General features: G+C 40.7%; 1 protein-coding gene across 5 annotated transcripts in view; it reads right to left on the minus strand.

The window, feature by feature from the left end:
• Nucleotides 1–12,237, minus strand: part of adcy2b (adenylate cyclase 2b (brain)) — a 627,652-nt gene that overhangs the window by 112,554 nt on the left and 502,861 nt on the right. For all 5 annotated transcript variants that reach the window (XM_087986815.1, XM_087986818.1, XM_043689618.2 and 2 more), the window contains one exon: nucleotides 5,936–6,112. In XM_087986815.1, the coding sequence (XP_087842941.1) occupies nucleotides 5,936–6,112 (177 nt within the window). The remainder of the gene's footprint in view (nucleotides 1–5,935; nucleotides 6,113–12,237) is intronic.

Consider the following 12,237-nt stretch of genomic DNA (forward strand, 5'->3'; position numbering starts at 1 on the left):
CACCATCAAATAATTTGTAGCTTTAAACTTCTTTTCTTCTGGCTTTCAAGGATTATCTGGAGATCCTGGTAGCTTCCCACAAGTAGTAGTGCACCACAGTATCTCACTGGATTGTCTGTCAAATTTGTGGCACTGCTAGCACAGGGGGGAAGTGAGTTTTGCTACTATTGCTGAATTCACCCTGGATTCATTTGACTATGAAGGCACCCAGTGACCTGCAGGTATAATCATCTCCAGTAGGATCTTTTACTCCCTCAATTTTCAGTTGGTCTCCAACAACATCAAGAGCTTATTTTCCTGGTAACTGCCATGTCTCCTTCATTTTCTATGAATCTAGACTGCCACAGTTTAAAGTTTGTGGATAGATCCTGGGGCATAACCGGTATCCCTTGCGGAGATGGCTATCTGCCTCTATAAAACCTTGGGTTGAGGCACAGAATGAGACAACCAAAACAATCTACTCATTAGGAAAACCATTGAATGGGTCATCAGGGGGTTCTAAAGATGCAACTCCAGTATCTGGAGCAGATGGGTGGTGCCCTGCAGTTATACTCATGTGGGGATCTCCTTCTTTATAATGGTTTGCTAGGTTGTCCATATCATGGAACTTGACATGTGGTAAGACATTTATTGCTGCTGGTATTGGTAGACCTCTTTTGCAGTGACAGTGCCACCTTTTCCTGCACACTAACATTGGGCTACTCACTGAGTGGCATCTATCAAACTCCAGATGCTGAGCCAACAAGGTGACTGTATAAGAATGGTGTACAGTTAAGATGGTGTATTCCTGGATCATAGACATTCCTCTTGGCCCAGTGATGCTGAGAGAGAAGCTCTTCTAGGGTTGCAAGGACACAAAAAAGGATCATGGACATACACCTTGAATTGGAGAAGCCTCTTCTGTGCTGGGTAACTGCAATTCAGTATTTGATATTTTATAGCCTCTGTAGTCATCATCTGTGCCCATTTCATCAGGGCCCTACTTGCCTATGGTCTCTAAGCCTGGCTACTTCAATCACTTGCCTCTCCATTAATGTGATGATGTGAAGAAAAGATACCCCTCCACTTGTTTTGGCCCCTCTCAGACATTATGTGGCCATTCCTCCTGCAAGGACAAAAGAGAGGGAGATAAGGGCACTGCTGTCCTCTATGCCCAATGGCAGGTGCTCCCATTTGTTGAGCTAGACTTTAAAGGATACGCAGAAAATCACTGAGCATATGCTGCGATTTTACCGTAATTATAGTAGTTATTAGAGAGTGAGACTGTGCTAGAAGTTTGTAACTACATTAATTCAAGACAAATAGGTCTCCTGAAAGATCATCATGAATATAGTGTAAATAAATACCATTCAGAGAAACACCTCTAGGACTGAGCAGAGTTTATCTGAACAGACAAACCCATATCAAAAACATGGTGGCATTGCTGGAGACATCCATCTAGAGTATGTGGTTTCTCCTTCTGAAAAATCACGGGGAAACAGTTTGAAAAGACTTCTCAAATACTTTAAGTAGAATATGCTGATGTAGCAGGCACCAGCTGTGTAGTCATGCTCTGGCCACAGCCCTTTAGTATCACCAAAAGTCCGAAGAAGACCGATTGATGGCTTCAAAGCTTCATTTGAAACAACAGCAACTCCAGTCAGAACATTCCCACATGCAATAAGCCTCATTGCAGAAAATGTCCTTCTTAGACAAGGTGTTCACAAGACCTCAGAGACCATCAGTCAATCCCACCAACATGCAATGTCTACTTTAGCTCTAGGAAGTACCTGGCTTTTTAATATGTCCAGTTAACCAGTGGTCCAGAAACCTGGAGAATTGGCAGACTCCATGAATAATTATTTTAAAAGATTGGTTAGTTCGTGTAGTTGACAAATGCTGAAGAATGAGTTGATTTGATATAGAATAGTGGTTGGTGTAATCAACAATTAAATCTAACTTTTTGCAGTTTGAATAAACTTTGAAGAAAAGTCATATCAGATTTGTAAAACATTAACTGTTTCTCTCTCCACAGATGCTGCCAAACCTGCTGAATCTCTCCAGTGTTCTGCGTTCAAGAAAACTTGTAACTGAAGAAGTCAGTCCAGCAGCATAAAAACAGGATGCAATTTTGGCAATCCTAGCCTTTTAGTTGGATAGAACCAAAGATGTCCACTCCACCCACAAAAAGCTCAGCAGAGTCAGGGAAAAGGTGGAATGTGCATTCAGAAATACTTGCATTGCAAGAAGACACTGCTGATGGTGTGACAGAGAGTGCAGAAGATTCTTACGATGGTGATATTGGATACTTCCAACAGTCTTAGCTATTTTCAAATTACAAGGTAACATAGTCCGAACTGACACTGAGTCCTTGGGGAGTAGAATAAGAATACTGACAGTATGGACTTTGTAAGCCTTTTGAATCCATGGAAGGCATAAAGAACACAACAAGGAATTTTGGTCAGTTCTTCCACAACCAAAAGCTTTGATACTGTATTCGAACTGCATCCATGAATGGCAGGGGAAAGCTATGCAATGATTGAAATGGAGAATTTGGCTGTTATTTGGGCATGAGACAAATTATCCAATTGACTGGGATATGTTTTCAGGTTGAAATGGGCCATACATCCTTGGTCAAAATGCCTTTGGGGATCCAATGACTCAGGCTTCCTTTGATATGCTATAACTATGTAGCCATCTATATTCCAAAAAATACACAAATTATGTTAGTTTTTCACCACATTTAAATGAAAGGAAATGTTTGGCAACAACCATGATTCCTGCAATATTTATGTCTCTGGATGCAATCAAAATAGATTAGCAGATGGTGGCAACAGGTGAACAGATCCCAGCATTGAAGAACAGCCAGCAATCAGACAGCACGCAGAGAGCAGCAATAGAGCAGAGGCAGAATGGACAAGTAATTGCCATTACCTGAGTGATTCGAGCAAGTCCAAACCAGAATGAACAGTGACTGAATTGGCATTGTCGCTTTATAAGGTATCATACCACAAGCTGCAAAGCCTCATAAGGAGCAGGTCAGTATTCTTTTCTAGACCATGGGAGATTGTGCAGATGGCATTCTAGTCAGACAAGGGATTCACAAGGAAATAGCTTGCATCTGTCAAAGTACTTAAAACATTCAATGTCTACTTCAATCTTTCAAAAAAACCACTGTTAAAGTATAATTAGCACTTTCAGTAAGTAGGAGTGTGTGTAAATTTGTTCATTAATGATCTATATTGCCTGCCAAAAATTGCAAATATCCAACTTAAAGGAAGAATTAATCAGAAATACGGTGGAAGTTTTAGAAGGGGCATGATTGCATTTTCAGCATTTGAGGGATGACTTGCCATTGTCCAAAGGCAAACAACTGACCAGGTAAGCAGAGGTTTGAAAACGGAACAGTTCAGTAATTTCAGGTGACAGGAGATTCCTTACTAAAAACGTGACTGATTTGTTGGGCTCTGGAATAAAGCATGGCTGCAGTGATACTGTCTCCACAGCAATGGTTGCTATGCTGAGTCAAAGTGGGCTAACACTTCAGTCCTTCCACCCCTTTTCCCACTACTGCAGGTGATAATTGGTTGTCAAACCTGTATTCATACAAACAAAGTAATTATCCCCGTGAAACTCATGCTCATTTCTGTTTGGGTCTACAAGTAATTTGGATTTCTGTTTCAGGGAAAACCCAGCTTAAAGGGTAAGGGTCCACGGGAGTGGGTAGGTGAGGGAGGGGCACCTGGATTGGACACCGGGTGCTGAGAAGGGGAGATACCACCCTTAACAAGGTTTTCCCTAAGTTTTACCTGGTGATTTCACCACATGTCTGGGCACCTCTTCACTGCTCATAAAATACCAGCATTGCGAGGAGGACACCCTTCTATTCATTCAAAGGAGGGCCATCAGAACTCTCCCACAGATGCCATGCCCTTTAAGTTTATATCCCCAAACCCCACCCCCACCATTCTAACAGCTGGTGGGTAAAATATTCCATCCCTAGTATTAACAAATGACTGAAAAACAGTGTGTCTTCTTTCATTTTACAGTTTTTCAGATGCTTCATTAAAATTTTCATTCACTTTTAATCGCAATTCAGGGCTGTACAATTATTCCGTTACTATCAATTGATTTAAGAAGACAGAATGACATTTCAGAGCAGCCACATCACACTAGCCACACATATATTTCAGTCTTTTCCATTTAATTTAGCATTTGTTGTAGCTGCAGCCACAAATTATGAATTGTGGAGAAACAATTCAGTCATGGTATTCACCAGTACTGATAAAACGCTCATATGGCTTAACAGTGTTATAGATCTAGCAACCTGATATACGTTCAAAAAAGTCAGTTGTTCCTATGAATTCAAACAACATGTAAACATTATAGATTAATCTAGAAAACAATTGATACCAGGACTGTCCAAAATTAAGTGGTTGAGAGATACTTAATGCTGAAGAATGAAATTTTATCTCACATTTTTCATTGTCAACATCAAGCACCAGAGGCCAGGAACAAGATCAGATTGATATGAATGGAAATTTCTTCCTTGCCATTCCAACAATGTTTAATTCTCATGGTACATTTACTGCTTGGATGTCACACTGTAGATGTCCCACATTCTCAACACCGACCTGAAGGCTGGAAATTGATGTCCCTTTGTAGGTAGGTTGGCAGTCAGAGATAATGTAAAATTGCATGGAAAGATAGGAGGCACTATGCCAGAGGTATGTGCCAGGCAGTGCATCCATCCTTGTGCCAGTTGAGGCCTTCAAATGGTCAATTAATGGCCACTTCCCACTAGTGTCCATGACACATGGCTACAGGCTGGGGTGGCAGAAGGATGTTTGATTCTGGTGGGCACCTCTGCTCAATGCAGGTCTAATGCAAATGCTTATTGAAGCTTGCCTCCTACTCCAACTTTAAGTCTTCTAGTCACGGTAAAACACCTAGCCAGGACCTGGCAGAGTAGCCTCTCCAAAACTGCTCCAACTTAACTAGTTTTACAGATTCCTTCATGACACCTAGTCAGGGACTGATTGTAGTCTACTGGTGGTCAACAAACCTAGTGACGTTGCCAGTTCTGGAGAGTGGCCAATTATCCACAGCCTTCTGACTGGCCAGCACTTCATTGTAGCAAGACCTCTGCCCACATGGAGAGCGTGGGTGGGGTAGAGAGGGGCTGTGGGGAAGCCACAAACTCAATGCCTGTAAAATCCAGCAATGGTCTCATCAGCCAGCGTAAATGAGATTGCCTCGATATTTCTGCCAGTGGGGTGGTTGGCCGCCACCTCTGCAAAGAAATCCAGCCAAAGCCCCTTTCAGGCAATTCTATAAATACTCTGTAACCTTGGAGAATTGTACATATAAGCCTCTCTCAGGTTAGGATCATTGGTTATGTGAACTTTCAACTGTATATTGGCAAGCATCTTCACATGCCATGTAACGGACAGTACCACAACCTCTTATGAGAACATACAATCCCTAAGGTGTGGAAGCACCATTCGGCCCACTGAGACCACCCTGACCCTTTAAAAAACCCTGTCTTATCTGTGTAACCCTGCATTTCCCCTGACCAGCCCATCAAAACAGCATATCTTTGAACTATGGGTGGAAACTGGAGCAATTAGAGAAAACCCACCCAAATACAAGGACAATTTTCCAACTCCACACAGGCAGTCACCTGAGGATAGAATTGAGCCCAGGTCCCTGAAGCTATGAGACAGCACTGCTAACCACTCAGCCACCATGCCACCCCATTCAGCAATTAAAGAAAACATACAAATAAACACAATAATAGTGCCAATCAACACAATACACATACAATTGAATTTTATGGTTCTAGTTATGGATACTTCTCTAAAACTGTATTGTTTTTGTACAATAATCAGCTTTCAACAATAGCAAGAATTATAGAAAAACCTCCCAAAAAATAAATACACTGGCTCATCCTTACAACTGTGTTGATTTTTCCATTTTCAGTTGTCATACTGTCTCGATGGTGTAAATGTGCGAAGGGTTTGGCTGCTCCCCAGGATTCCAGGTATCTGGTCATACGAACAGAAGCTCTCATTTTGGCTCCATCTGCAGTATGTCTATGTCTGAAATGTTGTTGGGGGCTACGTCTCTCCACCTATAGATTTTAAAATGAGAACACTAGAAAATCAGTACTTTCTCATGGGTGCATATTCAAAACATTCCACAGTTATCATGAAAATACACATTATCAGAATACAAAGTTAAGGAGATCTCTATAGGACTACAATTGCCTTAAAGAAATCTTGTTACCAGCACACACACTCAAAACATCAAGCTGTTAAAATTATTATTACATTCCAATTTTTTTCATCTTTGCCGTGAGCCACCTTTGTTTATACATTCAAATATTTTAAGAAATGCAGGAATTCAACTTTTAACGTAAATGTATTCTTCAGCTGTAGGCTGGAAAACTGTGTGGTACAGACAGGTTTGAACATCAGTAAAATACTCATTAGCTGCATTTGTTTTCCACCAAGGACTCTGACTTTAGCTGTGATGTGCTTCAGTTCCCCAGATGTTGAGAAATCTATCAGGAAACAGAAGGCAAGAGGACAATGGGGTTTAACCAAGCTAGGCAATTTAAAAGGAAAGAAAGTGTTTAAAGACTCTGTTCTGACAAATTATTTTTTGCCCAAGTGAAAGACTTCTACTCATGGAGCGTGTTCAGGGACTGTGCTTTCACTATTCTGGAGGTATTTTTTCATATTTCGAAGATCATTCCTGCTCCTTTGGAAACACTATGTTTGAACTGGATTTTCCACTTTTCAATTTTCAGAGCAACATGGAAACCACCTGTGCAGTTATGGGGTTTTAGATATAAGAGGACCAGCACTTTGTTCCTCAATCACCTGCCATATCACATAACAGAGGAGATGAACATAGAGCTCTGATTCATAGGAAGGGATAACCCTTAACCTCAGGCATACAGGCTTACAATATGTTTCCTGAATACCAGAGCCTCAGCAGACTCTCTTGAGAAACGTATTAGCAGACTCGATGGGCTGAATGGCCTACTTATGCCTCTATCTTATAGTCCTCAGGTGGTCATAGACATATGCAGCCTCCTAAAAGGAAGCATCACAATGCAACATTAGACACCAATGAGGTAAGGTGATACTGATGCATTTATTCAAAATCTATGCCAAAGAGATAAGCTTTCAGGGAGAGAGGCAGAGATAGAAAGGTTTAGGGAGACAATTCCGAGGCTTAGGGTAGAATCACCAATAGTGAAGCAATTAAAACTAAGAGTGTTCAAGAGGCCAGAAATAGTGCAGATAATTTGGAAGGCTGTATGACGGAGGAGGCTGGAAAGAAGTGGGGAAGGCTCAGGTCATGGGAGGAAGTTAAAGAATCAGAATTGTCAAATTGAAGCACATATTAACTGGGAGCCAATATAGGACAGTAATCACAAAGGTGATGGATGAATAGAACTTAATATTATTAACAAAATGAAATGCTGCATTTTGAATGACTTTAAAATTTTGATAATATGAGATCAGGACGGAACTGCATTGGAATAGATAAGTCTAGAGATAACAAAAGTGTATTTGAGGGATTCAGTAGCATATAAGCTGAGGTAGGGATGAAATTAGATAATGTTATGGAAGTAGATGTCAGTTATCACAGTGTTTGGATGGAAATGTAGTCAGAAGTTCATCTTGGGATCAAATATGGCACCAAAGTTGTGAAAAGCATTGTTTAATAAAAGCTACCCAGGAGAGGGATGCAGTTAGGGAAAGGACTGTGGAGTTAGGATCAAAGACAATGGCATCCTTCATTGCCTGTAGCAGTCAAGGTCAGAGTTATTAATTTCTTCATATCCGACTCCTTCAAGAATCTGGAGGTTAGGTTTGTAGGATCTCAAAATCTCTTGCCCACAAGTGCATCTCACAGATGACCAAGTGCCAATGCCAGACCCAATATTTAAAGCACTTTCCTTCTAAGGTATCACATTGAAATCACACAAGAGTTACATTTCTGCCTCACTGACTGAATCCCCACGTATACATGGTGTCATAAATTGCACACATGGCAATCAAAGCACTCCATATTACCCAGGAGCTATCATTAACAACTGTACCTATTTTCAGCTGCTCAGCAACTATCACAAAATCATAATAAATGTTAGCAGTGATTAGGAGATGGGACAGAGATAATACCCAAATAATGGTATTATCTCTGATATGATTTTGTGTCTCGATGGAAGCCCAGGTTCTTCGGCTGAGAAGCTTCTCAGTTGTGCTGACTCGCCTTCAGCCAATGGAGCCAACTGATAGGTTGTTCTGAACAATAGAAACTATTGGTCTAGATTGACATAATTTTTGCAATGCAGAAGAAGGACCTTAAACTTACCATGTCTGGCTGGTTGAGTACCAATCTCCTAGATTTTCCTCCGTAACTCTGCACGTTATTTTGATTTATATAAAATAAAAACATTTTCTCTTAAATTATTCAATCAAACCTGCCTTCACCATACTTCTTCAATCTATGAGGATAGATTGAAGAAATTGGGTCTTGAGGAGAAAGCCAAGAGGAGATCTGACAGACATTTTTAAAACCATGAGTTGTCTTTACAAAGTAGATACAAAGGAACTGTTTGTTATCATAATAAGAGTTATGTTCTAAAGTCTACTTCTTGGCAGTAGACTTCAGAACATAACTCTTATTATGATAACAAACAGTTCCTTTGTATCTACTTTGTAAAGACAACTCATGGTTTTAAAAATGTCTGTCAGATCTCCTCTTGGCTTTCTCCTCAAGACCCAATTTCTTCAATCTATCCTCATAATCTAAGTTTTTCATCATTGGAATCATTCTCATTCATCTTTTCTGCACTCTCTCCAATGCTTCACATCTTTCCTATAGTGGCACCAATAACTGTACACAATACTTCAGATGAAGTATAACTATGTCCTATATAAGTTGAGCATATTTTCCCAATTATTGCACTCATTGCCACTCTTCATGAAGCTTAGAATACACAATGCTTTATTAATTGCTCTTCAACTGTCTTGCAAACTTTATAGTCTTTTGCACATATGTACCCAGATCTCTTTGCTCCTGCACACACTTCAGAATAGAATTCATTTTATGCTGACACGACATGTACAAAAATGTATCAGCTTACAGTTCATTATATATTGAACTTCATCCGATAACTATCTGCTTTCTCCAGTAAATCTATTGGATATCGTGGTCTGGATACTGTATAAGGCCAGGTTCAAAGTTGTGGATCTGTTTGTACAAGATAAATGACCAAGTGGTGTGCAATTATCTTACAAAGTCATAGTTGTAAAGTGTATCATACTGAAACCTGAGCTTTTAATGGACTTTATAAATGGACAGGAGAAATTCCAGAGTTCATTGTCCTCTGCTTCACTCTGGAAGTCAGCTGCAGATTCTTAGCAAGCATCCTCACCCTGTGTATGCTAAGGTTTCCATAGATATTCAGACCTCGAAGTAAAGTTAGTGAGTGTCTCTTTGAAGACATGGGCAACTTTCTAAGGATACCTGTGGGAAGCCCAAACACCAATTCCAAGGGAAGTTGTAATAGATGTCGTATGAGCTGGAATTACCAATCAATTGAGTTGCTGATGACACAATTCATACATCTGAAGAGATCTGGGAACATTTTTCAGTATGTCCTTTGCATAACAGCAATAAGGACTTGTACAACAAAAGGAGAAAGTTGACATGCAATCTACATCTTGGCAGAGGAGGAAGATGACCAAAGGAGGAGTCAGAGTGGAATTGCTTCGAAGAGAGTTGCAACTTCCATTTCACAATATTGCTATTGCCCTGTCATGGCCTACCTACACATTCCTTCTTACCAAGAGTTGGAAAGTTGTTGCTGCATTTCAGCAAGTCACTGAATGGCTAAAGTGAGGTTTTCCTAAATCTTCAATAACATGGCAGATTGAGTGCACAGGTCATTGGTAAGGCCCAGGTTGCCAGCCACGTCTACCACATGGATGTAGACACCATGGAACTCATGCTTTGGACAGATTTTTCAATCTCTTCAGAATCATGCACAGCCCAGCTGGAAAGGCTGACAGAAATTCTGCTGCTATTCCTCTTCAGTGATGACCCTGATGAGTCGCATCTGTGTCCAGCTGAGCAAGAGCTTGGAGGATGCTACACCCCTTGATGGAGGGCTCTTCCCTGCTTTTCCTGTCTCCATCACTTGTCCTCCTCACAGTGATGTTAGATCCATCATGTCATGACTCAAACTCCTCCCTTGATAGCCGTATCAAGAAGAACATATCTTGGCTGCAAAGGATGCATGCCAGTCTAATAGTGCATGCTGAGAATGCGTCACCAGCTGTAAGGTGTTTTCATCCTCCTCCTTCACCTAAATTCTGAGAACACTTGAAAGATCCAGGTGAGATAAAAGGTGTAAGCTAACCTGAGAAGTGAGAGAGTTCTAATTCATCATTGGGCAGGTCATCACATTTCAGTGGCAGATGAGAACTTGAGTTCACATTGCCTGCCATGTGGCTATGTTATACTTAATTGATAACCAGATCACATGGAGACCTTATCTCTCCAGGCTCAATGTGGTTGACTCTTAACTGCCCTCTAGGCTATAAATGCTGGCCTAGTCAGTGATACCCACATCCCATGAATGAATAACAGTAATTCCTGGGCAGATATCCAGAGGCTGCCCATGACCTACTTTGTCAGGCCCCCTGATTGAAAGATGTTTCTTGTCCGAGGACTTTGAGACATGGCCAATTAGTTGATGCACATGCAGTGTGTTTGCCACATAATGCAGGTTTGAGATAAGCATCATGTTGTGCCATACAGCAAAATGTGCACTTCGTCACATGATAACTACTAACAACCACGAGAAGCTGCCTGGCTTTTTGTCTGCATTAACCAGCAAGGCAAGGCAAGGCCAAGTATTTTGAGGAAAAAAACCAGAAATTGCTGGAAAATCTCAGCAGGTCTAACAGCATTTGTGGAATGAAATCAGAGTTAATGGTTTGGGTCAGAACTGAAGTAGTTTGAGCCTTTATGCTTTGGCCGAGGTGGCAAAGCATAAAAAAGCAAGGCAGAGAGGATCCTGTGAACATCGAGGTAGGCACAATGTTAGTGATCAATAAGAGAACAAGTAAGGAGCCCTGAGATGAACCCTTGTAGTTCATTCTTCTATGTTCCTGCTGCTGACCTTTCCTTCTACTTACAGACAAGTCAAATTCATTTCTGAGGCAGCCTGTGTCCTCTCTGTCAGGGGAGCACAACCTCCCTATTGGAACTTAAAGCCCACATTATTATCACCAGGGATGCAGACCTGAAATATGATTCAGCCCCACCACATTGAAGCTGGAGCTTTGCAGATGCTGGCTCTGTCAAAACATCTCCGTGATTGGAGCTAAAGGAGATTTCTCCAGGTCATTTTCATGTTTGGTCACTCTAATTGACCAGGAAACCTGGAAATCAAATGCAAATATAATGATTGTATGACAAATATTGGGCTGAAAGTTTTGGGTATTCACCATGTGGGTGAATGGGTCTGAAAATTAAAATTCAGCCCTATGTCGTGCACATTAGATCTTTTAAACTTATTTATGTTGTGTATGCCTCTGTAAGAGAATACATACTCTATGTAGGAAAAATAATTCCACTGACAGATTTCTCAGTCCTGTAAACTGTCAACTCTATGTCTATCAGACACCTGGCCAGAAACAGCAATTTAAAATGGATAATTTTAAAGCAAGGGTGTTGTCAGCATTATAACATGCAGTGAAAACGGCTACAGATCACAACAAAATGCTGAATACACAATTATAATATTGCGTTTCACAGTTGTACATCAATAACATTTTCAGGGACAGGGTCCATTTGAACAGATAATGCATCCTGCAGCTTTATCTAGAATGAGGAGATTCAATGAATATATAATAAAGCCTATTCCTATTCTTCTGAGTCATTCATTTTCCCAGACAATTTTATTTTTCCAAACCATAATTCCTGTTTCAGAGTATTTCTTTCCTTTCTCAGTATTGCTTGTATTCTTGGTGTGTTCCCAAGGCAAATTCCTATTAAAATGTTTATATCATTTTTTTAAGCAAATAAAGGGTGGAATTTAATCCAGCTGCCAGGAGTCCCAAATTGCAGCTGTAGAGATTGTAAGGATCCCATATTGCTTCCTTCAGAACTGACCCACCATATTGAGAGTCAGTCAGGCACTTAACTGGCCAGTGACTGACTGGCCTT

The sequence above is a fragment of the Chiloscyllium plagiosum genome, unplaced genomic scaffold, assembly GCF_037043375.1.
Source record: "Chiloscyllium plagiosum isolate Xiang-an unplaced genomic scaffold, Cpla_swu_hap1 HiC_scaffold_5, whole genome shotgun sequence".
Classification (NCBI taxonomy): domain Eukaryota; kingdom Metazoa; phylum Chordata; class Chondrichthyes; order Orectolobiformes; family Hemiscylliidae; genus Chiloscyllium; species Chiloscyllium plagiosum.